Source organism: Asterias rubens, chromosome 3 (genome assembly GCF_902459465.1).
Source record: "Asterias rubens chromosome 3, eAstRub1.3, whole genome shotgun sequence".
In the NCBI taxonomy this organism is placed as follows: domain Eukaryota; kingdom Metazoa; phylum Echinodermata; class Asteroidea; order Forcipulatida; family Asteriidae; genus Asterias; species Asterias rubens.
This window is the reverse complement of record NC_047064.1, coordinates 10,423,667-10,449,673: the sequence shown is the minus strand read 5'-3', so window position 1 is coordinate 10,449,673 and position 26,007 is coordinate 10,423,667. Positions and strand designations below refer to the sequence as shown.

Sequence of the window (26,007 nt, the reverse complement as noted above, 5' to 3'; positions counted from 1 at the left end):
CGTGCGTCTTGCACGCGAATGTATATGCGTACGCACGACAACAGACAACACTGTGAGAAAACGATCGAAACGGGAATTTTTTAACTTATTTCACGAAAATGACGGATTTGTGAGGAAAATATGAGGACCAAAACCCACCGCAGAAAAATGTATGCCGCCATGGAATGTGAATCTGTTGAAATTAGTGGCTTGTTGCAGGTAAGATTTAAGTTATGAAGCTGTGAAATTTTTCCGCCCCAGAAACGGGCCTCAATAGTTAGGACTCTGTTCCTGTGTACAGAGAAAGAGTCCTATATAGGGCTAACGAAGTTGTGTGCTTTCACATGCTTGATTTCGAGACTTCAAATTCTAAACTTGAGGTCTCGAAATCAAATTCGTGGAAAATTACTTTACATCAGAGGGAGCGGTTTCTCACAGTGTTTTATACTATCAACCTCTCCCCTTTACTTGTTACCAAATCTGGTTCTATGATAATATTGATTTTGAGTAATTACCAATAGTGTCCACTGCCTTTAAAGGAACGTTACAGAATTGGTAAGAAACGTAAATCGTGAAGATCACAAATTTATATACATACATTAACTTACACGGTCTAATGATGGTGATAGTAGAAAACATCCCTTGAAATATTTCTGTCTGAAATGTCATATTTGATGAAATAAATAATCTAACTTCGCATTTGGAGTTTATCACTCAATGAGCGTTTTATTCTGTTTTGTTTTGGCATCGATGCAAAATGCAAAATTTGTAAATTTGGTTTTTTTACTATTCTCTCGTGAACCAGATGGCGGATCGACCTATATAAAACTTCTACAGGTTTGTCAGTTTAAGTATATGGTGGATTACATAATGTGCTTATACTGCCAGCAACTTTTTTTGCTAGCAAAACCAATTCTGTAAGGTTCCTCTTTCAGTGTATAAGTTATGTGCTCTTGTTATATGCCATTTCTTGGTTTTGTATACAAGATAATTTGATGTGAAGGCAAAAACTAATACGTTTCTCAGCAGTGTAAATGTAAACAGGCCTTTAGTTTTTCAAACATTCAAATCATCACATTAAAGCTTCTAAAGTAACATTTTACATATGAATTGTTTAATCATACAAATCAAGATTTAAAATGGTGGGCCATGTGAGGGGGACATGCTTGTGCCCTTCCCCCTTTTCGCTGTTTGACCGACTATTTACCTTGAGCTTCTTTGCATATGGTAGCATGTTTCTCTGTTCCAGAACAGGTTCTGTCGTACCAGTAGCCTTCTCTACCTAAGCTGACACATCCATGATTGGTACCCGTCCAACTAGGCTGTCCTGGTGCCCAGTTGGTGTACAGATAAGGCCATCCGTCTCCCCACTCGTATACTTCTGTGAACTGCCAGTATAAAATAGAAATCAATGTTTATTTATGAACAGTTCAACAAATGCTAAAAGTAGTGTGCTGCTGTACAATTTATATATTTCATTTATTCTGGCTGTGAAGCCAAGAACTCTCATAAAAGCAAAATTAGACCACTGTACTAGCCAAAGAGCCCAATGGAGAGAAGAAGTATGGAAGTTACAGTTTTAGTAGGAGAGAAACCCCTCAGAGATATTCCAGGGAAAGTGACCTAAGAGTCTGGTAGGGATGAGAAACCCACTCTATGTGATTTGAAGCTTTGCATGGTGAGGCATCAATGTATATTTAGTTTGCCGTAACGCCATATTTGTATCTAAAGGCCCGTAGAGTTTGTTCTTTAGAGAATTGTCTTCTGGTTATATTCTACCACCGTGGAGTAGATTTATCAGATTAACCGGGAGACTTTTCAGTTCTGAAAAAAATTACTTTTTAACTACTACCTGGGCGGAAGGTATGGATATTTGGCTGGGACTACTATATTAGCTTTTAGGATCGATATTAACTGCACTACCATGGAGTCAGTTCTTAAATTGATCTCAATGTTTCGACTAGCTTGCTTATAGTCATCGCCAGAAGACAAAGTGTCAATGGCATGGTTGTGCGAACCGGGGTCCTAGGTGGAAGGCAAGAAAAGAGACCACTATGACCCCATTATAAAATCCATTATAAACTAGAACACAATATATTATTTTGCTTCATGCTTCACTAAATGCACGCTGCTCCCTCAAAATGAGAACAAAGTTGAAAAACGTTATGGCAAATATTGCCTTACATTTCAGTATTTGAAAAATTATAATTTCTTTTTAAAGTTTAGAAACAGAAACTCAAACTGTTTAAACCATAAACAGAAAACCTTTTATGAAAGTTATTAAAGTACTGTACAAAATGTACCCAATTATGTCTTTCTTTAAACTATTTTCCAAGTCCTTCACCTTGAGGCAAAAACAAAACAATCTTCAATCAACTTCATAAAGCTTCTGAAGTGCTTCTGAAGCATATACAACTTTGTTTAACACGGTCCAGGAGCAGGATACCAGCCACATATGTGACTTTGTTTGAGCTGGTAATCTAATTCTGGTGTAATGTATTGTAATGTAATGTAATGTAATTAATATTTTACATTATAAATTTTGATGTGCTTAGCTCCTTTTTGTGTTTAAGCAAACATATTATGATATGTTCCCTGTTAACTTACACTGTTTTTACGTAGCCCAATCCAGGCATCAGTCAACTGATGAACATAGAGTAGTACCACACTAATGGAATCATCAAAGCCATCCCTTATAGATGCTATTGATGTCCCATCTGCTTTACAGAACTCTACAGCTTCGTCGTATGTTCTCTTTGTTGTGTCGTACTTGAAGCAAGAACCGTGGAAACTCAAATAATCCTTGTTGCTGCATGTAGTTTCAAATTTTATCTCCTGGTATGGATAATCAGGAGCTACAACAAAATGACAAAATTGAATCCTCTTGATACTGATTGGTTGAGAGTGTACAATTGGTAGCGCACTCTCTTGAAAAAATTAACAACTGTGGTGTCTTTTTGTGCATAATCTAGGCGCTGAAGACACTGAGGCAATGGCGCGCGGTGCTGAACACTTACGCGCACAGTGCGGCCCCGGATTGGTGTATACTGCCCATAGGACACCATTGGGTGTATTGCGCTGTTCTAACCGTGAGCATATTGCACTATTGTAATCGAAGTATACGCAAATGTACAGCTGTTCCAACACCATATTCTTTGTTAATCTGTGCATCAAGATGTAGTAGTTTTGCATTGCTGAAAAAGCACCACCACCATACTTACACTAAGGTTATTCTTGAGCTAGGGTAATGTGAACATTAAAGCATTAATGTGGGTGCAAAGGTTTGGCGTTTAATTAAATTTTAACCATCAGGAAAAAATGTAAGTAAGTCTCATTGCGGGACAAATTTGGGGCACAAAGACAAATTTGGGGCACAAAGACAAATTTGGGGCACAAAGACAAAGTTGGGGCACAAAGACAAAGTTGGGGCATAAAGACAAATTTGGGGCACAAAGACAAATTTGGGGCACAAAGACAAATTTGGGGCACAAAGACAAATTTGGGGCACAAAGACAAATTTGGGGCACAAAGACAAATTTGGGGCACAAAGACAAATTTGGGGTACAAAGACAAATTTGGGGCACAAAGACAAATTTGGGGCACAAAGACAAATTTAGGGCACAAAGAAAGTAATTGTTTTGGAAGGGGATACATGCTGTGTTCCCTGTATGTAGCGACTGGTGCTGCATAACCTACACTTTTCATAAGTATTGAACATTGCAAAGCAAATAAAGAACCTTTAAGACACTGGACATCTTCGATAATTGTTATAGACCAGTCTTCTCACTTGTGTATCTCAACATATGCACAAAATAACAAACCTGTGAAAATTTAAACTCGATTTGTCGTCGAAGTTACAAGATAATAATGGAAGAAGAAAAAACCTTGTCACATGAAGTTGTGTGTTTTCAGAAGCTTACACTCGAAACCTCAAAATCAAATTCTGAGGTCTCGCAATCAAATTCAAATATTTTAAAGAGAGAAATAACTTCTTCCTCAAAAACGATGTTAGTTCACAGGGAGCCGTTTTCTCACAATGTTTTATACTATCAACATCTCTCCATTGATTACTAACAAGTAAGTCTTTATGCTTACAATTATTTTGACCAATTACCAAAAGTACCCAGTGCATTTAAATGGAACTTTCAGGTTTCAACTCACATGAATCTGTGGTGCAGGCAAAACCAGATTTGATGTAGCAGAAGACGTTTGACCATTTACCAGGGTTATGTGGTGAATTCATCATTCGTACACAGTCATTCTGCGGCTGTAATTACAAGTAAAAGTTGTTTATGTATGTACAAAATTTTTTTTAAAGAGTCCTTTTAAAAGGGGACAACTTCCTTTATCCCTAGATCATTGTGGTCATTGCTAGATCACTGCAAAATCCTTATTTGTCATTCTCATGCACGAACATTCAACAGCCATAGACAAAAAGCACTTAATTTCTTGTGATGGCCTATAGCAGATTCTTGGATCAAGTTGACAGCGAAGGCTTGAGAATTGGAAAAGTTAACTTCTTAAAACATAAAAGTTTAACTTATATCCATAGACTTTGGTTGAAACAAACTAAGAAACTTCTGATTTCTGAGCACTTTGTTTCGTTATGTGTGTCTTTCTGAATCTAAATTATATAATTATATTCGGCAAAGCATCCGTACGGAAACTTCACACCAACTTTTTGTGTAAAGAAGACAATAGAGAAATACCTATAGGGAGAAACCCAAGCAGTCAGGGCCTGAAATATCCAAATGCAAGGCTCTGAGTATCCACGCAGGGGGTCCACAGAGGTGAAAGGAAGGGACAGAAACCACTGAGTCAACCTGACTGCCTTATATAGAAGGTAGTTTTTGTTGGTTGTATTTTTGTGAAGCTAATCTGAACAAAACATAGTATTCAACCTGCCTCTAGGTACCAGGCAACCTCGGTAGTCTAAATGGTAGGACAATGCTCTAGAATTTCAAGGGTCATGGGTTCGAATCCCACCCGAGTAATATGCCCGTGATATTTGTTCACTGGACTTGGGGAAATTACTGAGTATACAGTGCTTATATTGGCTTATGGGTAAAATCCAAAAATAATATTCTAATCTGAAATGTTCTTACTACATCTGGGTCGTTCCATCCCTGTGGTTGTCCTCTGTCCCAGTTTGTGTAATCAATCTTAGATCCATCGCTCCATTGATACTGTCCATTGGGTGAACCGATATTACTCAGACCAATCCACAGGGATTCACTATCACTCTCCATCAGTGATGATAGAAGCGCTGTGAAGATGAATTCAGGATAAGATAAATAAAACTTGGCTGAGCAGAATGTGACAAACTAGTTGTTAGATTATAATAACAGCAAATATGGCTTAGCCTATAGAGCAGGAGCTCAGAAAAGCGCCGAGCAGTCGCCATCATTGGGTAAAAGGATATAACCGCGACATCACAAAAATGCATTGCTGCCGGGTTTAGGGCGTGGACTAATATATAAACTCCTATAGTTAAAGATAGGATCATCATTTGCTTTTTTTGTGAACAAAAGGTTGATTGATAATAAATGGAGTTCGAAGAATACAAAGTGACAATAATTTCTGGAAGGTGTTACCAATGTTTGACCCTACTTTAAGTGACATAACTATGGATATTTTCATCTGGGGGGGGGTTGGAGGGGGAGATGGGTGTTTAAAGCAAATTTGTTTGTTGGATTGACTGGCCTTTTTAATTTGTTCAGACAAACCAGTTTCAAGAAGTGCAAGACATCAACAAATTTTATTAGCTTACGTAATGAATTATACATTTAAATAAACTAAACTTAAGTTTTAAAATTATAGGGGTTGGTTGTGGATGTGCAAAAACAAAGCAGACCTAAAATAAAGCTTTATTTAAGTTTTATAGAGTTTTCAGGCTCTTAAATAACAGTTTTTCTGATTTTTCCAAAAGCTTAAGGCAGAACAATCTGAAATCAGACTAGAGTAGAAAGAACATCATGCTTGATTATTGCACCAAATCAGAGATTTAAAAGTGTTTTTTTTTTCATGATTTTAGGGTCTAACCTTGCTCTCCGCTGTTCAAGATGATTGCCAGGTTACCATTATTGTGTTTCTTACACTCAGCCTGAGCCTCTGTCCTTGTCTTCTGGTTGCTAGGTCCACCAAAGACCTTGTAACATTTAGTGATCGTCTGAAACCATCCATCCGGGCATCCTCCCGTCAGCGGTTTGTCCGTTGGAGTGGCAACACTTGAAATTGCATCCTTGGGCTTTTTGCAGATGTAGCTTTGTTTTACTCCACAGTTAACATCATTCCATTTACCACCTAGGTGTCAAAATAGCATTTAAAGAAAAGGTTTAATCTTGGTAATCGCTCTTAAAATTAACTGCAGAAAAATGGACATGGTTAGAAGTACATTAGGACCAAGCTTCAGCCTACAAGTTTTACCAAACTTTATTGGAGGTTAATATCGCAAAACTTAAATACAAGGTGAAAACCTAAAAGCTACAGATAAAGTACTACAGGTCACTCTGGTGAGGACCACAGGTCACTCTGGTATTATTGTTACAGACTGACCTTTCCACATGTTGAGTTCTACACACTGTTCTGCGCCATTGAAGTCGTTAGGTTCTCCCTCATCCCAGAGTTGGAAAGAGTAAGCAGAGCCATCAGACCATCTAAGTCACAAACAAAACGTACAAAATCTTAGCACCAAAGACAGATAAATAAAAGCTTTGAAAAGACTGTATCAAATAACCTCTTTGTTGCCATAAAAGTCGCCATCTTGTAGGGCAAGCCAAATGTGCGTCTAATTGCGTACATCAATGAAGCACGCAGACAAGCACGCAGCATCCCCGGTTTGATTTCTTCGGCACACTCAAATACACGCACATGCACTCGCTTACAGACGCCATGTTGTAGGGCAGGTATTTGAATATGTATTTGAATATTTATTTTGTTTCTGAAATGCTGGTACTTTTGAAAAAGAATGTTGTATTCTTTAACAACGGCAAAGAAATAATTGGCATGCAAACGGCAGAAGTTTCCACTCTTTTATGGAAAAAAAAGCTGCAACTTTTTCAATTAACTTTTTTACAGTTTTTTTATGATACAAATGAACAGAAATGGATCTCCTTTTGGCTTCTGAAAATGCCCCATCATGGTTTTCTTTGTATCAATTATACTGTGTTTTTTTGCTCAGTTATTTTTTTTTATTCATTTGGATCAAACAAACAGACGGTTTCCAATTTGCCACTTTTTCACTCCAACAAAAATTACTATAGCTATTCAAAATTGACCAGAGGGACAACTTACGTATATGAATTATCCGATGTTTCTTTCAAACCAATCCAGAAATCGGGAATGAGCTGAAAATGCTACATAAAGTACAAAAAAGGGAAAAGGTATTTAAGGATATTTAATTTATAAATTTGATTGTATCAAAACATTTGGCCTGTGTTACTTAGTTCTAATGAGGTGTGGGTTCGAGTCCCGGTCTTGGCAATTGCGTCCTTCAGCAAGATACTTCATCACAGTTGCTTTTGTCCTGTGTACTAGAACTGGTAGTACATAAAATAGACACTTATTATAGGTAGGGGTTAGGCCTATAACCCTGTGTTTCATTTTGATCTTGATTCGATAATATTGATGAGCTCAATCAAGAGCAACACTCAATGCGATATTAGCTGTGTGTTTTGTACAGCAGATGTAAAGACTTCATGTAACTTAGTTGAGTCTGGGATACTGGTGTTGGAGGGTGGTAGCCCTTGTTTAAAGCAATCGCACACCATCGGTAAACAGTATTGTCGAAAGGCCCACACTTCGTGTATCACAACTTATATATACAATAACAGGGCATGCAGTCATTCAAATGTTGAGTAAATAAATACCTTAAGTAACATCCTGCAATTATGATTGCAGTGTGATGCTAGTTGTTGTCTCTCATCACTTTCTAATGAGTGGGGCATAGTCCAATAACCATTATTTCCTTTCTTTTCTAAGGATGGTCTGTTGAAATGAGCACTTAGCTATCCCTAAGGGATATTATGCTTGTTTCATGGGGTACTCCATAAAAAAAAATTCAACAAAATAAAAAAAACTGAGAAAGTTTAGGCTCAATCGGTCATCGGAGTTGGGAGAAAACAGCGGGAAAACCCACCATTATTTCCGCCATTTCGTCGTGTCATGACACGTGTTTAACATAAATCCATTATTCTCGATATATCGAGAATTGATAATTGTTTTAATATGTTCTCAAAACCATATATATTTCAATGGAAGTCTTTCACCATTACCTTCTGTAATCCCTGTAAGTTATTTGTAAATCTGTGAACTTTCAATTTTTGTTCTGTTCAGCAGGCTTGTGAGCTTTTTAGCAACTCTTAAGTGCATTTATCACTATTGACTTTGTATTGGTCTTAGCTAATGGGTTATTCCTATTCTTAACAACCACTTTTGTGACAACTACTGGTAGTGTATTTTGAATCTTTTCAAAACAACTTTTTACTGTTTCTAACTTATTATATGTATAATACAACTTTTGGGGGTATATCTTCTTTTTTTTCTTCTTTTTTCGTTTTACTCTTTATGAAAATTTTATGTTGTAAAGCACCTCGAGGTTGGCTTAGTGTGAGGCGCTACATAAATCTAATTATTATTATTATGAAATTGATTAAGTTAACTGATGAGTAATCCAAATGATATCTAAACTGACATACCAACTCATTCAGAAAGTCCTGTTCAGCTTGATTTTCGATGGACGCAAGGTGGCCTGCGTGTTTGTTGCACCACTCTTGAGAATCCTGCCATGAATATCCAGAGTTCTCTATCGGCTCAGAGAACATGTAACAGTAGTCACCATTCAGTATCCAGTCACTGTTTGTTGGGCATATGGTAGCTATGCAACAGAAAAAGTAATGTAGTCATTAGGGATGGGAGACAAGATATGAGAAAATTCCTGAAAATGACTTGAATCTTGAATCTTATATGTGGGGTGTCGTGGCCAAGCGGATTAGAGCACTGAACTCAAGCTCTTGTGTTTCTGTTCAGCAGAGTGTGCATGGGTTCGAATCCTAGTCGTGAATTGTGTCATTGTGAGAAGGCACTTCTCTCCACCCAGGGGTAAATGGGTACCTTGAGGGTAGAGATGGTTCTTGTGATTGAAAAGCTCAGTGCGCTACATATGGCGGCACAGGCTGTATACTCCCCAGGGAGCTGAGATGGTTTCAGGAATGATTTAAGGCCCAGTGACCAGGGGTAATAATGTTGAAGCACCATGAGCGTCACTGTGTGACGGACCTGAGAGATGTATATAAGAAGCCACTATTACTATTATTATATTGAGTTGCTGCTGTCCAAAGAGGGTGGGTTGCAAAACACATTATTTTGTGCTAGTTCTGACAATTATCGTGCTTATCAGATTAAGACATTGTTAAATCTGTCCTGAGAGAGATTGGAAGCTCCATCCCTCTTATAGCTGGCACTTGGCATGGCTTCTAACTCTCTTTGGAACCCTTGCAGATTTGTTGCAGTGATTTCAGCCACTCGTTGGCTGTTCCAAAAGTCTGAACAGCGTTAATGGGAGACTTTTTGATGGTCCTTTTCACAGTTCTGCGCGTGCTCAGACCTACAAGCGCAATACTGAGTATTTTGCGAGCACGCTTAGAACTGCAAAACCGTTATGTCTGCTGCCGCCAGCGTCTCAAAAGTCTACCATTGGAAAGGGCTTTAGTAGGTAGCACCCAAATCTGGCGAATGGTTGTCTGTAGATGAGGATCTGCTGCATCTCTGTGTCCCCCTTAATTATTTTGTAACCTGAACCTCCCAGATGTTTGCAGGCTTACAGACTCTAAGCGTCACCAGAAATACAAAACTACAGGTTCATTGACACAATGTAGACTATTTCTTTCTCCCTTTGGCACCTGCTTTACTTCTTTTAAGACAATTTTAAGGATCAAGGTGATATCAGTTCCGTTCCAGTGGCTTTACCAGAAGGGGAAGCTTGAACTTTAGTTTTCTTTTTATTAGGTGGGGTGGGGGCACCCGGGGTGGGGAGAGGCCCAGACATCAATTGAAGGGCCCCCCTTAATGCAATTAATTAGGTCTGAGGACACTTGCAAGATCTTGGTTCAAAAGAAAATAATGAGACAGTGCCTGAAATCATCCAACAAACATTTACAAAGAATGCACATCTTTCACTTTTTGGAATGTTAGAAAGCGGGAACAAACTTACAATTAGGTGCTTGCCCGTCTTGGTCTGGAATAACAAAAATAGGTACAAAACAAAAATAAAAATAAACACTTTTCTTTACCAAATAGCAAAAGCTTCTCAAAATAGCAAAATCTTAATTTATCTTCTTAGTCTTTAATGTTAAATTGATACTTTAGCTTATCTTAAATAAAGTGAAATCTACTCACACTGTGGCATCATACACACAGAGTTTGCATTGGAAAAGCAGAGTTCATCTTTCCAGTGGCCAAACAAATCAGGGTAAAGCTTGACACATTGCTGTAGGAGTGGAACGTCAGGTTGCTTGTTTGCCCAGTTCTCAAAATCTAGTGGAGAATCATCCTGCCATCGGAAACCACCTGATAATGTACAATGGTAAAAAGAAGAGTGCGGGTTTATAATGTGCATTTCTCCAGAAAACCGATCAATGTGCCTTACACAAACAGAACATTATAATATGAAAATGATGGATAATTAATGCTTGTATTTAAACTAAAGGTGGCTTTCACCTAACATGAGTCTATGTAACATTAAATAGAAGAAAAAGGGGTAACAACTCTAAAATGTTTGATAAAAAGATGCAGGCCTACCGCATCAGGGGGAAGTTGTTCACAGCACCACTTACTATCCAATACCACAATTACTCTATCTGATAACATTGCAAAACACAAATTCTTTATATAACAACAATTTTTCACTGCTCTAGAATTGCAAAGGTCGTGGGTTCAAATCCTACCCGAGTAATATGCGTGTAATTTTTTTGTGCCACAGAACTCATGTAAGTACCGAGTATACAGTGCTTACAAACATCGGTGTATATGGGTAAAAACCAAAATTAATATTCTTTATCCCCGATGCAAATTTAACATCTATGGTGATAATATTACCATTTCCATTTCTCTCCAAGCCAATCCACACAGCGCTGTATCCTTTCTCTTTTGACTTCTTACTGATGAAATCATTCTGTCCAGTGGAGTGTATGGTCACTAGCTGTGATCCATAATTAAGGTAGCAGTTATACTGGGCCCGGTTCTGGTTGACTTTGGGATTGGATGATTGGAAGAGATAGCAGTCCGAACCATATTTTTCCCATCCGCTGGGACAGTTCCCAGTCGTGGGCGGTTCAGTAACAACTGGGGGACGGTGTCCTCCTAGACATTGTGTAAAAAAGCTATGTTATAAATAAGGGAATAAAAGGGTAGCGACGAGTTCTTTAACGGCCATTTAAAACAGGCAGGGTCGTTGCCGTGTGATAAAGGCCCAAGCCGAAGGCGAGGGCCTTTATTGCACGGCAATGACCCTGCAAGGTACTCTTTTATTCCCATTACTCTTTTATTCCCATTCATAAGTAAGAAACTGTGTAAAACTTGTGCTCTGTACGTCTGTGTGTTGCACTGTTATGACGGAGACGCCTATTTCTGACAGTTTCCGGATTCGTTCGTGCGCGTATAGTCTTGGTGCAAGACGTTTACGTTTTCCTTTTCACACACAGCGCGGCCAACTCACCGACAGCGCCCGCATCGCCCGTAACAAGAAATGTCTTGCACTAAGACTAACCGGCTATAAACAGAGTCCAGATGGTCATTGTCAATCGTTTAAACACCCCCATGTGACACGCTCTCCATCAATAGGAATAGCGAAACTGTCTGGGGTATTTATGAATGGGTAATCAGTATCAACAATCTTCAAATATAATAATAGTCTGAGACACAGTGCATTATGCAGGAGCCTCTATAGTAACACAAAACATGAAACAATGAAATGAAATGTTATAAAGCAATTTGATACCAAAAATATAGAGACAAACTAATGAGTCTTTAAAAGTATCTTGAAAATCTGTAGATAAAGCAAGCTTTGCAAATATGAAGAGAAAAATTGGCTGTTAGTGGCTTGTACCAAAATGCACAATTGCTGCAAACAACTCAAAGATGTTGAGATCTTAAAGGCAGTGGACACTATTGGTAATTACTCGAAATTATTATTAGCATAAAACCTTTCTTGGTGACGAGTAATGGGGAGAGGTTGATAGCATAAAACATTGTGAGAAACGGCTCCCTCTGAAGTGTCATAGTTTTTAGGAAAGAAGTAATTTTCCACGAATTTGATTTCGAGACCTCAGGTTTAGAACTTGAGGTCTCGAAATCAACCATCTAAACGCACACAACTTCGTGTGACAAGGGTTATTTTTCTTTCATTATTAGTTCGATGACCGATTGAGCTCAAATTTTCACAAGTTTGTTATTTTATGGATATGTTGAGATACACCAACTGTAAAGGGTAGTCTTTGACAACTACCAATAGTGTCCACTGTCTTTAACCTAATTGTTAACCCGACTTTCATTTTAAGAAAAAACGGTCTTGTGGATTTTGCAACAAATTTAAGCCCTGATGTTTTAAAACTCGAGCCATTTAAAAATCATGCAAATCATGTCTAGATTTAAAGAACACATTTTCTTGAATCAAGACCTCCATAGGTCACATTCAGAAGAAAGATCTCGATTCCTGACCTTATTTTCTGAAAAGTGACCCCTTCATCTTACCAATTCTAAACTTGCAGAAAAATGGCAGCTTGGTGTCGCAGGTAGTATCATCCCATGATGCACTGGATGGATCAGTCACTATTTGTGTACAAGCTCGCTCAGTATTGCTTGAGTCAGGCTGGTTCACTCCCCAGTTAGTGAAGACCACTGGGTAATCGTCTAACCACTTGAATTGAGCAGTTGTCTAACAAAGAAACAAAACTTTAATCAAGACATTCGCTTAAATCCAAATTTTGCTTTACTCTCATTACCTTTCAAACTTTAATCAAAGTGGAATGTGGAAGTTTTATTAACAAGTCCTCATCTGGAAACAGACTCAAGTAACTCTTACCAAAACCTAAATACCACTGGTCATGATCACATAGTTAAAAAGGAGGCCATCATTTTTGTATACTAAGGACCAAATGTGAACAATACCCCAACAGACATTAACAAGGTCAATGAACAGAATGAAAACTAGATTCAGACTGAAGGCTATTTTTAAAAGAACACTGATGGGCTAATTAATTGTTCCAATGCAGCTCAGAGTTACCAGACGAGTATAGCTACACCACAGAGCAAGGACAATCAGAAAGCAAAGAAATATGTTTGCATGCTGTGATAAGGTGAAATAATACTACTTCTAGAACTATTGTGGTTTCGTCCGCTATCGTCTCTCGTAATGGACGAAACCGAAATAGTTCTAGGAGTAAAATAATATTACTAAATGTAGCAAAGTTACTCACTGTATCCTTTTGTAGACCAATCCAAACTGAAGATGCACCTGCTCCTTGTCTGTAGATGAGAAACTCAAGGAGGGCATTCTCATAGCCTACGTCAGTAGTAGCGAGGAAGCTGTCAATCGCAGAGTCTTTCTGGCACGTCTTCTGGGCTTCATCAAAGGTCTTGGGGTCCAGGTACAGGCGGTAGCAAGATGAGAAGAAGTTGGTGTAGTCTTTAAGGGGGCACTCCGTTGATATTGGAGGTACAATGGTCGCGTCAACTAAAGTCAAGAGAGATTTTTTTAAAGCGCTTGCTCAGGTAACCATTTTACAGGTAATTTTTGGGTTAAACAAAAACCAATTACTACAGAGCATTATTTGAACACGCGACCCAAGTTGCAGCTCCACCAACTAGCTTGAACCATCTTGCCCTTTTTTTCTTTTTTTTGTGGGGGGGGGGGGTGCCAACATCTGATGAAGTCAGATGGCATTCAAAGTGACATATTCGTTTACATATTAACCTGGAAAGTGGGATCACTCTATGGGGATGTGACTTTCATAATTTGAAGTGTTCTAAACTAGAGTATTCTAAACATGCAGATATACAAGGGGAGTAACTGGGGTTTTTTTCAAGAAGAAGCGTCAAGGATTCTCATCCTTTAGTTTTTGTAAGTTAGGCCGATTATCAAACAAAATATTTTCAAATAAGCTGAACATTTTTTAGTAAAAACTAAATAGCAAAACACAGTTTGTGTGTGGATTGGAGGTTTTGTTTGCAACAAAAACAAATTCTCAAAGAGTAAACATGTTTCCTGCTTAGTAGTTTTGTCGGGGATTTTTGACATTTGCATCAAGCCTATTTTGATTGCAGCAATCAAAATAACAAAAATTGCTGCATTCCAGCTGGAGAATGCTCTCTCAAAGGATTGTAACTGTATCAACTCTATACTGTCATCAATGTGTTGAGTACATACCTGCCTTAACTTGACAAATATAAGCATTTTTTGTTAAGCAAGGGACATCATACCAGCTTCCAGGGTGGAGTATGTCATTAACAAGTTCCACGCAGTCAATTCCCTGTCAGGAATAAGAACGAGAGTAAATTCTTTGAGACAGACATCTTCCATTTTTCTTTGTGCAAATGCCAAATGATTTATGTGACTTCATAATGTATAGTAAATTTAGTTAAAAGCAAAGGACACTATTGGTAATTGTCAAAGACTAGCCTTCACAGTTGGTGTATCTCAACCTATACCATAAAATAACAAACCTGTGAAAATTTGAGCTCAATCGGTCATCGAACTTGCGAGATAATAATGAAAGAAAAAACACCCTTGTCACACGAAGTTGTGTGCGTTTAGATGGTTGATTTCGAGACCTCAAGTTCTAAACCCGAGGTCTCGAAATCAATTTCGTGGAAAATTACTTCTTTCTCGAAAACTATGGCACTTCAGAGGGAGCCGTTTCTCACACTGTTTTATACCATCAACCTCTCCCCATAGCTCGTCACCAAGAAAGGTTTTATGCTAATAAATATTTTGAGTAATTACCAATAGTGTCCACTGCCTTTAAGATCAGAAAAAAAAATCAGCCTGTCCTGTTACTTGAGTTGTATTTAAATTTCCCCATTAAGATAAGCAACATTTACTGTGACTATCGCAACATGAGTAAATCAATTTCATTTTCCCTAAAGTTAAGGGAAGTTAATATCGCAACAATTAAATTTTCCCAATGAAGTAAGCAGCATTGACTGTGATTATTGTAACATGAGTAACAATCCAAATTTTCTAATAACATTAACTATTGCTTTCATAAATGGGAGTGACCATACAACTTTCCTTTGTGAGTGACTTTTTAACATTATGAACTTTCGGCTATCAGAACTAGAGTATAACAATTTAATTGCTTGTACAAACGAAAAAGAAAAATTGCTTATATAAAAGTAAGCAACACTTACTGTGGCTGCCATATTGTGTGAACCTTTATTCCCCCTTTAAAGGCACTAAACACCCCCTTTAAAGACCATTATTTTCACTTGATGTATCCCAACATAATATGTTTAGTCATAAAATAACAAATCCGTGAAAACTTGGACTCAATTGGTCATCGAAGTTGCAACAGAATGATGAAAGAGAAAATGCCCTTGTTGCACAAATTTGTGTGCTTTCAGATGCCTTATCTTGAAGGCAATTTATTAGGCCGTAGACCCTCCCGCCCCCTTATTAAAGTAGATTTATTTTTTAAAGAATCTGTCTGATTTTTCTGGACCATCCATGATCACTTACTATTCCAGGAACAATTCCAAATCCATTGGGTTCTGTAGGGGCCCAGTTAGTGTAACTAAGAGATGTGCCATCGACCCACTGAAATGGTCTTAGTAGCTTCTGAGAGAGACCTATCCAGGCATTCCTCTCGTTCATATAGCCTAACATGGCAGACAGGAGAGCTGTAAAGAAAACAACAAATTACATTTAATTGGCTAAAAGTAGCAAACTATGGGGGTGCAATACTATGTCAAGGCATGGTCAAGGTTATCTTTGATAATTGTCAAAGACCAGTATCCTACTGCTCCAACACTGTGAATAATTAACAAAAACCTGTGAACAGTTTGGCCCAATTTGTTCAACGAAGTTGCAAGTAGGCCTAAATAGTTAATAGTGATAGTAGGCCTACATTTAAAGGAAAAGGTTGTTCTGAGACATTTTTCCATCTGGTTCAAGTTTTGGAACGAAAATTTAGCTCTTTTTCTAAAACTTCTTTTTATTCAGTCATTTCTATAAATAAAATAAAAAACTGGCAGCACAAAGCTGAATAATGTGACATTACAAGGTTAACCAAGGTTAAAAAAGATTTCTGCAGTGTGGAGGTACATAAATACATCTTCAAAATTGACTATATTATAGGAATATAAATTTGATAAACAATTGAAAAGACATTACAAATTACATAAATGCACAGGGTTTAATGGGAATTCTCCACACTAAAACACGAAACGGGGTCGTTTCTTAAAATGTTTTGCCGAAAGCTTTGCTGCCCTTTTATATCAAGTAAGTTTTTATTGGACAAGACGTTTCAAACACATGCAGTACTTACATTGCGTCTGCTGTGCAGTGATGACAACCAAACTACCCGTACCGTCAGAACCGAGCGTTTTACAGTCGGCATTCGCATCCTTGAAGGACAATGGCGTTTCCATTCCTTGGGCGATGTAACACCAATCATCTAGCTGGAAATACTGCCCAACTGAGACTTTCGGACACGTACCTGACGACAAAATATGTACCACAAATATTCATAGAATACTTCTCGAGATAATGCAGTTTCTATAAGTTTGTTTTAGTAGTAGAATAAACCTTCGTCAATCATGTCTTAAATTAAATCTGCGAACACTGTCTTAGGAAGGGTCCAGGAGGTAATAAAGGGATCACCCAGTGGCGACTGTTATGAGACCGATGTTAAAAGAGAGCCATTGCAGCTCAATAAGGTGGGCTAGCCTAAACTTACCATAGATGTTACGGGCTATGAACACGACATTTACCACGCGGCACGGTACCACAAACGAATTAGTTTGAACTGAAGTTCAAACGCATGGGTGCAGTTAAAAGTCAGCGTTATAAGGCGGTTGCTGTTTGAAAACGTTGTGTATAAACCAGCTCATTGCATCGCGCACAGTAACTTCCACTTTTAAGTGGAGCATCGACTTGAACATCGACTTAAAGAACTTCACTGTAAGTCGATGTTCAAGTCCAACTTCGATGTTCAAGTCCAACTTTAGTTTCTGTTAAAATTACTTGCTCGTGAATGAACCACACACTTTAAAAACTAAGTGACTTATACTACGATAAGCCAGGCCTAGCCTATACCAATCACAGGCTTGAGTACCATACATATTTAGTGGGCGTTTCTGGATTCTGATGAAGCCGCAACATTTCGTGAGATGTTTAAAACACAATCGACAGCTTCAAACTTACCAAGGGTGTGGCCAACGAAAGCTAACCAAATCGCAACTGTGAAAACCCTCATTTTGTAGATTTCGTCCGCATTCAGAAAGTTTATAAGAGTAGGCACATAATTCACGTATAATGTGTTTTTAATCGTAAAATAAAAATGTGTATAAAGCTTTGATAATAGAGATCGCTTGTGACCTCAGTGTACCTTCGGGTCCAATAGTTCACATTGTCGACGTCAACAGTCTATTTTTTCAGTTTATTCTTGATAAAAATAATTATAAACCTGGACTCTGGTGTGTGCTGGTTTTTTTTTTTTACTTTTATGGCAAACTGGCGGCTTCAACCAATCTGTAGGCTACCCCTCAACCAACCCTATACCGACCCCCCCCCCCCAAAAGGGGAAAAAATGATCAAGTCTGCAAAATGAGATCGAAACAACAAAGCACCAACATACACTCTAAAAACTCCCGGTCATCAGAGTTGACCCGGGTGCGACCCGGGTACCAGATTCCAGGGGGTCTGCCTTCAGTGTCAGGGTGACCGGGAAAGGGAATTTTAACTATACGAAACATGTTTTTTTTTTAAGCCATAAAGACTGACCCCGAACGGGATCATCAGACCACCACATGACCCAGACCTGGGTCATTTCAGACCCAGAGTGTAAAATTGGAATCCCGTCAATCTCCGACGCAACAAAAATCAATGAATATACACTTCAAAATGCAGGAGACTTGATCCAAAGGTTTTAATAATAATGTTCTCAGTGTAGTTGGTCATTGTACCAATATACTTGTGTGTATTTTAGGCCGAAAAAATAGATTTGTGATTTTACCCAGTTGGGAGAACTTTCGACCCTAGGTCCGGTTCTGGAGAGATTATTGTGCATGCAAGTTTGACAAGAAACATAAAGAAAGGAGTGAGATACGAACTTGTGAAATCATGGTGAAATCATTGAAGGTTTCGAGAGGAAACTGTCGCTCAGGCAGATTTCTAAGACTCTGTGTCGAAACTTCAGGCCACTAACTACTTTCAGGCAGATTTCCGTTAAAAAAAATTCTTTAATTTCGGGTTGCAAACAGGCAATTAATAATAAGTCTAAATTGTTTTGGCACGGTTCAAAATTCATTTTGTTCTATAGTGATTCAAAAAATGTACTGGGAAAACCGTCACAGCAATGTACACACAAACATGATTGCTCTGTTTTATTTTGTTTTGTTTGTTGATGCCTCTATGGTATAATGGGCCTTTGATCTTTAACCCAAGACTTTTTGAAGAAATTGGCTATAAATTAAAAGGTTATTGATTAATTATATCTCCTGTCTGTAAAGATTTTATTTTAATCAGATATGCTTAACCTGATCAGCAATCGACGTGTTGCTGGGGAGGCGTATAGCCCTTAGGCCTTTTGATATCGGGTCAAAACTTATCGTGCCAGGGTACCGTCCTCCCGCACCTATTTTAATTCCGAAAAGATTAGAAGATTTTATCTGCTGACAATAAACCAAGTAAAGGCACTATTAAAATTTGCTTTGAATTTGAACCCAGTTGTGGTATTTGAACGTTGAAAAAAACTGTTATACATACAGTCACGCATACTTGGGCAGTGGACTCTCGCCGGGTCAAACCACGGTCAAACAGCTAGCACACTTCATTGGTCCAAACCAGGAACCCATCCCGACAGATTGTATGCTTAGCACGTTTTTTATAGCCCCGCAAAACCGCCCCGCCCATGTGAAATTGGACTTTTGTGATCTAACCAGAATAACATTTTAATTGTCATTATTGCTCGATGCAGTTTCTCTTTTAAAGCCATTGGACACTTTCGGTACAGAAAAAAAAATTAAAAGTTCACAGATTTACAAATAACTTACAGGGTTTACAGAATTGGTAATGGTGAAAGACTTCTCTTGAAATATTATTCCATTAAACAATATCAATTCTCGATAACGAGAACTACGGATTTATTTTAAACACATGTCACACGGCGAAACGTGCGGAAACAAGTGTGGGTTTTCCCGTTATTTTCTTGTGCTGTTCGGAGTTTGTTCTGTAAAAATGCAAAAAGGAAAACTATACAACTTGTTTACTGGCCGGAAGACCCCCCCCCCCCCCCACCGCCTAGAAAAACGGGGTTGTGGGTGAACCCCCCCCCCCTTACCTCCTTACCCTTTTTTTGTTTAAACTTCTTTCCTTGCATGTAGGTGGGCTATTAAGTTATTTAGATCTATTAAAGAAGTTTGTTTTTATAGTTTAAAAACTGTGAGCTGATGCTCTGGTACGAAGAGTCAGTGGTGGCTTTAGTTTTATCGCGTGCCTGCAAAGCCGACCCAATTTGAATTTAGGCGGTTTATGCAACGCCGGTCAACCGGGACGCGATTTTTTTTATTCGGAATGACGTTGCAATGCTTTTTTCCCCTGCCGTTGTGACTTGCTCTTTCCGTCAGATTACTTCATAATGAAATTGGCCCGCCTTTTTTACCAAATCATTGCAATTTCGTTTGGGGGGGGGGAAAGGGAAATTAGCATCCGGATCCAGGACATCCTGCTTATTATTCAAGAATTGGTAATGAAATGATTGTTGGCCTACTTTTAAGTTGTGAGACTATTATAATAGATGTTAAATTTGCATCGGGGATAAAGAATATTAATTTTGGTTTTTACCCATACACCGATGTGTGTTAGCACTGTATACTCAGTACTTTCCCGAGTCCTGTGAAAAAAAAAATATCACAGGCATGTTACTCGGGTGGGATTCGAACCCACGACCCTTGCAATTCTAGAGCAGTGTCTTACCAACTAGACTACCGAGGTTGCCCGGCAGCTAGAGGCAGTTCGAATCCTATGTTTTGGCAGCGGGTACCGCAACGATATAATAGATGTTAAATTTGCATCGGGGATAAAGAATATTAATTTTGGTTTTTACCCATACACCGATGTGTGTTAGCACTGTATACTCAGTACTTTCCCGAGTCCTGTGAAAAAATATCACAGGCATGTTACTCGGGTGGGATTCGAACCCACGACCCTTGCAATTCTAGAGCAGTGTCTTACCAACTAGACTACCGAGGTTGCCCGGCAGCTAGAGGCAGTTCGAATCCTATGTTTTGGCAGCGGGTACTATTGTTTATTCCTTTTTTTCCCGACACGGCATGCCGTGGCATCAAGAGTAACATTTTCGTTAATTTTAGTATGCATATATAAACGGATAAAATTTAACATTATGTGCTACACTGCAAAAAATCCAAGTAACTTTTTCATTTCGCTCGTCCCCACAGCCCAAAGACTGGATAGACTGGCCGCTGGGACCGAGCGAACTTTTTCATATAATAATATGCAAGTAAAGTTGCTTCTTGACTAAAGAGGGCGCTTGACTGCTTATTGCTGAAATTTTGTGCGGGTACGTACGTCTATAGCGCTAGCTAGCTCTACATGCTCATGCTGCATGCTGCATGCTGCGTAGCCGCCTAGCAGTGCTGGATGAGTGGACCGAGTAATTTCACTAGGTGGCGGATCTGTAAGATATATTTCCTTTCTCCATGATATTATCAAATAACACAACAGTTGGTCTTAAGTCCATTTAGACATCCGTATCTTTTATCACCTTCCATTCCAAACCATGATGTCGGAGGCATGACTCTCACTCAGTTTTCTCAGCTCTCACACTCACTCTGGTCGGCTGGACCCCGGTTCGAATCCAGCCGGCAATGGCCAGGCGGGGGATGTGGATTCACTTTCAGTTCCTACTTCACTTGAGCATGTTGAGTGCGTGGGAGAAAACCCATTGGGGAAAAGTTTCCGTATGGCGCCACCACTTTTTCATTCGATATGAAATAATATAGTATCTAAAGATTCTAATTTACCTCAATCAATGAGATATCCTTTTTTGTAAAAATTAATGAAAAAGTGGTGGCGCCATACGGAATGTTATCCCCCATTGGGCATTGGAATTAATCCACAGACTGTGGATGGAGCATAGTGGATAATTCTCCCACATCTAAAACTTAAAATTAAACTGACAATTTAAAATCATTTCCTAATTCAATTCCTGTCTCAATCTAGTTGCGATAACGTAACCCTCCTGCCGACGGCGTAGCGGCGTAGCCAGAACGCCGTCGGCAGGAGGGTTAAGTTATCGCAACTAGTCGCAATCTCAATCTTGACACCACGTAGCCCCATTTGTGTGGCCAAGGATAGCTGAATCCTTTTCAATACACACAAAGCAAGCTAATAAAAGACTTAGGTGAACACATTCAGCCGGTTTATTATATCCTGGTGTCATGTGTTTTCAGTAGGATAACAGGAATTGTTCACAATCAAAAACTAATTTTTCTTTTCAAATCAGATCCAATTTTTTAACAATAACACTTACACTTCATGGTGTGTTGAAATTTTTAAAGTTTTGGTTTTACGTTGCGAGAGACAGTCCGCCATTAACAGTGCTTATGCATGCACGACATTGGAGCAACGTCATATGTTTTCACACCTTTCATTGGTTGGTATTTTATTGAATATTCAGAAGCTAGTATGGCGTGCAAAATAAATCAAAAATATTATTCAATTACTACTTAACACATTTAATTACATTTTTGTCCTAAGGCATTTTGGCTACTATATTAGAATCCAGATCTGGATCTGGATCTGGATCAATATTCTCAACGCTCTTACTAGAGCAAAACGAGAAGAGTGAGTGTGCGCGGTGCAGTTTTTAGTTACTTCTTAGGTGAGATATGACGGCTCCTTTAAAGATCTTATTGTTCGTGATGGCTATGATGTCTGGTGGTAATGTGTTCCAGTCTTTTACTGTTTGGGGGAAGTATGAATATTTGAAACAGTCTTTGTTTGCGGAGAACAGTTGGTAGGCCTTGTTGTGATTGTGTCTGGATTGGCGTGTGACCGGCTGTAAGAACTTTCCTGCCGGGACGGCAGCCTGACCATGGTGGATTTTGTGGAGCATTGAAATTCGTGCCACTTTCCGTCTGCTTTCCAGGGTGTCCCACTGGAGAGATTTTAGCATAGTTGTAACACTGCTTGTGCGGTTGTAGTCTCTGCAGACGAAGCGGGCTGCTCTTCTCTGTATCATCTCGAGTTTGTCTTTTTGTTCCTGTGTGTAGGGATCCCAAATGATTGTCGAGTACTCCAGAAGTGGGCGAACCAGGTTCTGGTAAGCGATGGACTTGAGATCTTGAGGGCAGCAGTGTAGGTTGCGTCTAATAAAGCCAAGGGCTCTGTTCGCTCTGGCAGAGATTGATTGGATATGGTTCCCCCATTTAAGGTCATTGGTTATCTCAACCCCCAAGTATGAATGAGATGCTGTCTCTTGTAGAGTTGTGCCACCTAGAGTGTAATTGAACTGTTTGGTTGATCTGGCATGTGAGAGGCGGAGCACAAAGCATTTTGGAAGTATTAAATCTCATCTGCCACGTGTCCTGCCACTTGGAGAGAGTGTCGAGGTCCAGCTGGAGTTTGGTAGAGTCTGACTGGTCTTTGATGATAGAATACAAGACACAATCATCCGCAAACAGTCGTGCGGTGGAGTTGATGTTATCTGGTAAGTCGTTTATGTAGAGTAAAAAGAGTAGAGGGCCCAGCACTGCCCCTTGTGGCACCCCGGATTTGACGTGAGTCCATGCAGAGCACTCACCATTGATGACAACCCGTTGTTTTCTTTGAGTGAGGAAATTGGAGATCCAGTTGAAGGTGTTACTGTTGATTCCATAGCTGTTGATTTTATGAAGGAGACGCTTGTGTGGTACGGAATCAAACGCCTTTGAAAAATCCATTATCACCATGTCGGTTTGGCTTCTGGTGTCCAATGACTTCCCCAAGTCGTGAATCGTCTGAATGAGTTGTGTCTCGCATGAGTGCTGAGCACGAAATCCATGTTGATTTTCAGTTAAGATCTTCTGCTGATCCAGATGCTTCATGATGTTACTATGGAGAATGTGCTCTAGCAGCTTACAGCATACTGAAGTAAGGGATACAGGGCGGTAGTTGCTCGCTGTAGCCTTGTCTCCCTTTTTGAAGATAGGGGAAATGTTGGCTGTAAGCCAGTCTGCCGGGACGATTCCAGTTTCAATATTTTGGAGGAGATCCCATCTGGTCCAGATGCTTTATTTTCATTCAATCCCCTGAGTAGTTTGAGTACACCTTCAGGCTCTATTGAAATAGTCGGCATTGAAGGAAACTTACGTCCAGTTTGGATGTTCAAAGGATTTTCATCAGTGAAGACCGACTGAAATGTCATAAGGCATGAAAGTAAAACACCCCACCCCCCCCTTGAAACACACACACTTCATAACAATCCGTTTTCCCCCATTTCAGACCAGTAATGTTTAGTTTCAGGAGATAAGAATCTATGAATCTAACCAATCTATGATATTTTCTCTTTAATGTAGACTTAATATTTATTACGCTTATCGGAATTTATTACAGTATGCAGTAAATAAAAAATAAAAATTTGTTGTCATTTTCACTTAAAATATTTTAATATTTTCCCCATATTGGCACACCATAGAATCCCAAATAGTAACCACCTCACGTGATCCATCTAGTGACTAAAGCAGAATGAAACTCAATCTAGCAGATAGTAATTTTGTTTTGAACTTTCGAGGTTGGATGATGTTTCTTTGACTCATTTGAATGTTGGCATAACAATGCACTAGTGATTAGTACCAAAAATCAATCATTTTATAAATGTTTGAGCATAACCAACGACAGGAAACTTTTTTCTCAGCATGATTAAGCCTGATGAAAATACAAACTGTGAGTAAACTGCATAGCTTCTGTCACTGGTGCAGCTTGCACAATCTCGCGGTAAACGGGAATCAAAGTTGGGGACCGAAAACATATGAGGGTCGATAACGTATGACGCTACAGTACTGCCGGGTGGCTCGTAGATAAGGCGCCAGAATTTTTGTATGAGGAAATGTGGTGGACGTTTGGCTAAAGATTCAGCTATCCTTGGCCACACAAATTGGGGCTAGACACCCTGCTGCACCTAGCCAAATTTTGTGCTGCAAAGGGATCACCAACTCGGACTCAATCTCTTCTCATTCCTTCTTAGTTTTGGGGTTCTGTTTGGCTATTTTAAAGTGTATCAATCAGTTTTTTTTAAATGAGAGTCCTTGTTGGAATTGGCTTGATCCCCACTCAGTAATAAAAGTCAAAACGAGTGTCGCGGTGACACTACCTTGATGCCCGGAGGGAGTTGAAACATCTGGCAGTCTGTGTCACCAGTGGTTTCACCGTCATTCATTTTAAATTGAATAAGTTTATAACGAAAATTCCCCTCGATCCTCTAACACAAACAACAGACTACAAAAGAAAAGTGAAAGTGAACTTGTGGACAAGTCGTCAATCATAAGGGTCTGTTGTGTGCGGCGTCACGTTGTGGCGGTGGTGTAATGATTCAGGTTTCTGCGATCATACACTGCTCTCGCGCGAGTGGGAACGCTATCGCTGCGATACACATTTTTAACCACTTGTCCGCAAGTCTTAAGTGAAAGTGGTACGTTTCTAAGTAGTCCCTGCAGATTTCCTACCTACTGCCCATGGTTGTACAAAAATAAGCAGGATGGTTCTTTTCAGAACTACACCTCCTGAACTAAGTCGGCCTAGTCGCCCAAATTCTGAAATCTAATCTGTGGCAGTGTCGAATAAAAAGCATGACCTAGCTCGGAAAGAAAAAAATCCACATAACACAGCAAGGTAGATACCAGTACATAGTTGTTTTGTCACCACAAACTGGATGTACATGTATTGACTCCTCACCAGTGTAGCCCACCTTTTGGGGCTGTGGCGCTCTTTTAACATCGTCTTTCTCATAGTTGCCAGCAACTATGAGACTGACGTTAAAAGAGAGCCAAAACAGCCCAACAAGGTGGGCTACTCACTATATACTGTCTCAAAACCTATGTTTTTATTTACTGAAACGTAACCCCTCTGAAGAAGACGTATCTGTATTTAAACGCCTTTTTAGTATTTTTTTTTTTGTAATCACCAGAATCATCCAACATGGAGGTGACTGAAATCATGAAAGCATTGAACTTCTTTGCGCTCACTCTGCTAATCTGTACCATTGATAGCACATCAGCCAAACTGGACAATGTTCACCGGACAAAATCTGGCATCGTAAACAAAACAGCATCGCAAAGTTTGCAACGACAAACATCAATGCGACCAAGAGACCACGCATCTCCAATGGGTTGGAATCATCTTCAACATCAACTTAAAGTCAGCTCGTCAAATCTAGCACTGCACAGCCAGCTACTCAACTCATTGACAAAGTCTCAAGAAAAGACTACTCAGAGTGATCAGTCTTTGATACTTCCCAACCAACCCGCCAAACCATTCCGCTTACTCACGCTTAATGGTGTCCTGACTTATCCAAGCCCTACCCTCTCAAACACTCCTATGATCTTCCACACCTTTGACAACCATTCTGCTTTCTTGGAGTGTCTCTGGACATCCAAAGACTCGCTGGAGTCCCTCGTTAGTGGGATTCCTGGTAACACTCATCTTGTGTTTATACCAACGAGTGACGATGGTTTGAGTCAGGCTACTTGGATGAAATCGCAGATAGATGGAATGATGGAGGAGTTGGAACAAGAAGGAAAAATTAGGTAAGAACT

At 39.3% G+C, this 26,007-nt stretch overlaps 2 protein-coding genes across 3 annotated transcripts in view; one reads left to right on the top strand and one right to left on the bottom strand.

Moving 5' to 3' along the window:
• Positions 1-1,178: 1,178 nt before the first annotated feature.
• On the bottom strand, positions 1,179-23,301 carry LOC117288060 (macrophage mannose receptor 1-like). The gene is made up of 19 exons (XM_033768752.1): positions 23,019-23,301; positions 22,091-22,711; positions 16,521-16,691; positions 15,713-15,873; positions 14,402-14,504; positions 13,452-13,708; positions 12,727-12,910; positions 11,074-11,337; positions 10,375-10,545; positions 10,190-10,213; positions 8,676-8,854; positions 7,273-7,334; positions 6,535-6,635; positions 6,022-6,282; positions 5,085-5,245; positions 4,141-4,246; positions 3,113-3,173; positions 2,587-2,869; positions 1,179-1,367 (listed from the first exon to the last, which is right to left on the bottom strand). Exons 1-19 carry the CDS (start codon positions 23,299-23,301, stop codon positions 1,179-1,181), a joined length of 3,642 nt encoding a protein of 1,213 aa, XP_033624643.1.
• LOC117288432 overlaps positions 20,778-26,007 on the top strand; it is a 19,993-nt gene continuing 14,763 nt past the window's right edge. For both annotated transcript variants that reach the window (XM_033769291.1, XM_033769290.1), the window contains exons 1-2: positions 20,778-20,891; positions 25,380-25,998. In XM_033769291.1, coding sequence (XP_033625182.1) covers positions 25,391-25,998 — 608 coding nt within the window. In that variant the 5' untranslated portion in view covers positions 20,778-20,891; positions 25,380-25,390. The remainder of the gene's footprint in view (positions 20,892-25,379; positions 25,999-26,007) is intronic.

Excerpts from the sequence above, each read along its gene's own strand:
- LOC117288060 (XM_033768752.1), bottom strand. The coding sequence starts at position 23,301 with ATGAAGCATCTGGATCAGCAGAAGATCTTAACTGAAAATCAACATGGA. Across the intron at positions 14,505-15,712 it reads TTGGAATTGTTCCTGGAATA|GGAATTGACTGCGTGGAACT; the intron begins GTAAGTGATCAT and ends TATTCCTGACAG. Across the intron at positions 4,247-5,084 it reads GATGGAACGACCCAGATGTA|CCGCAGAATGACTGTGTACG; the intron begins GTAAGAACATTT and ends TTGTAATTACAG.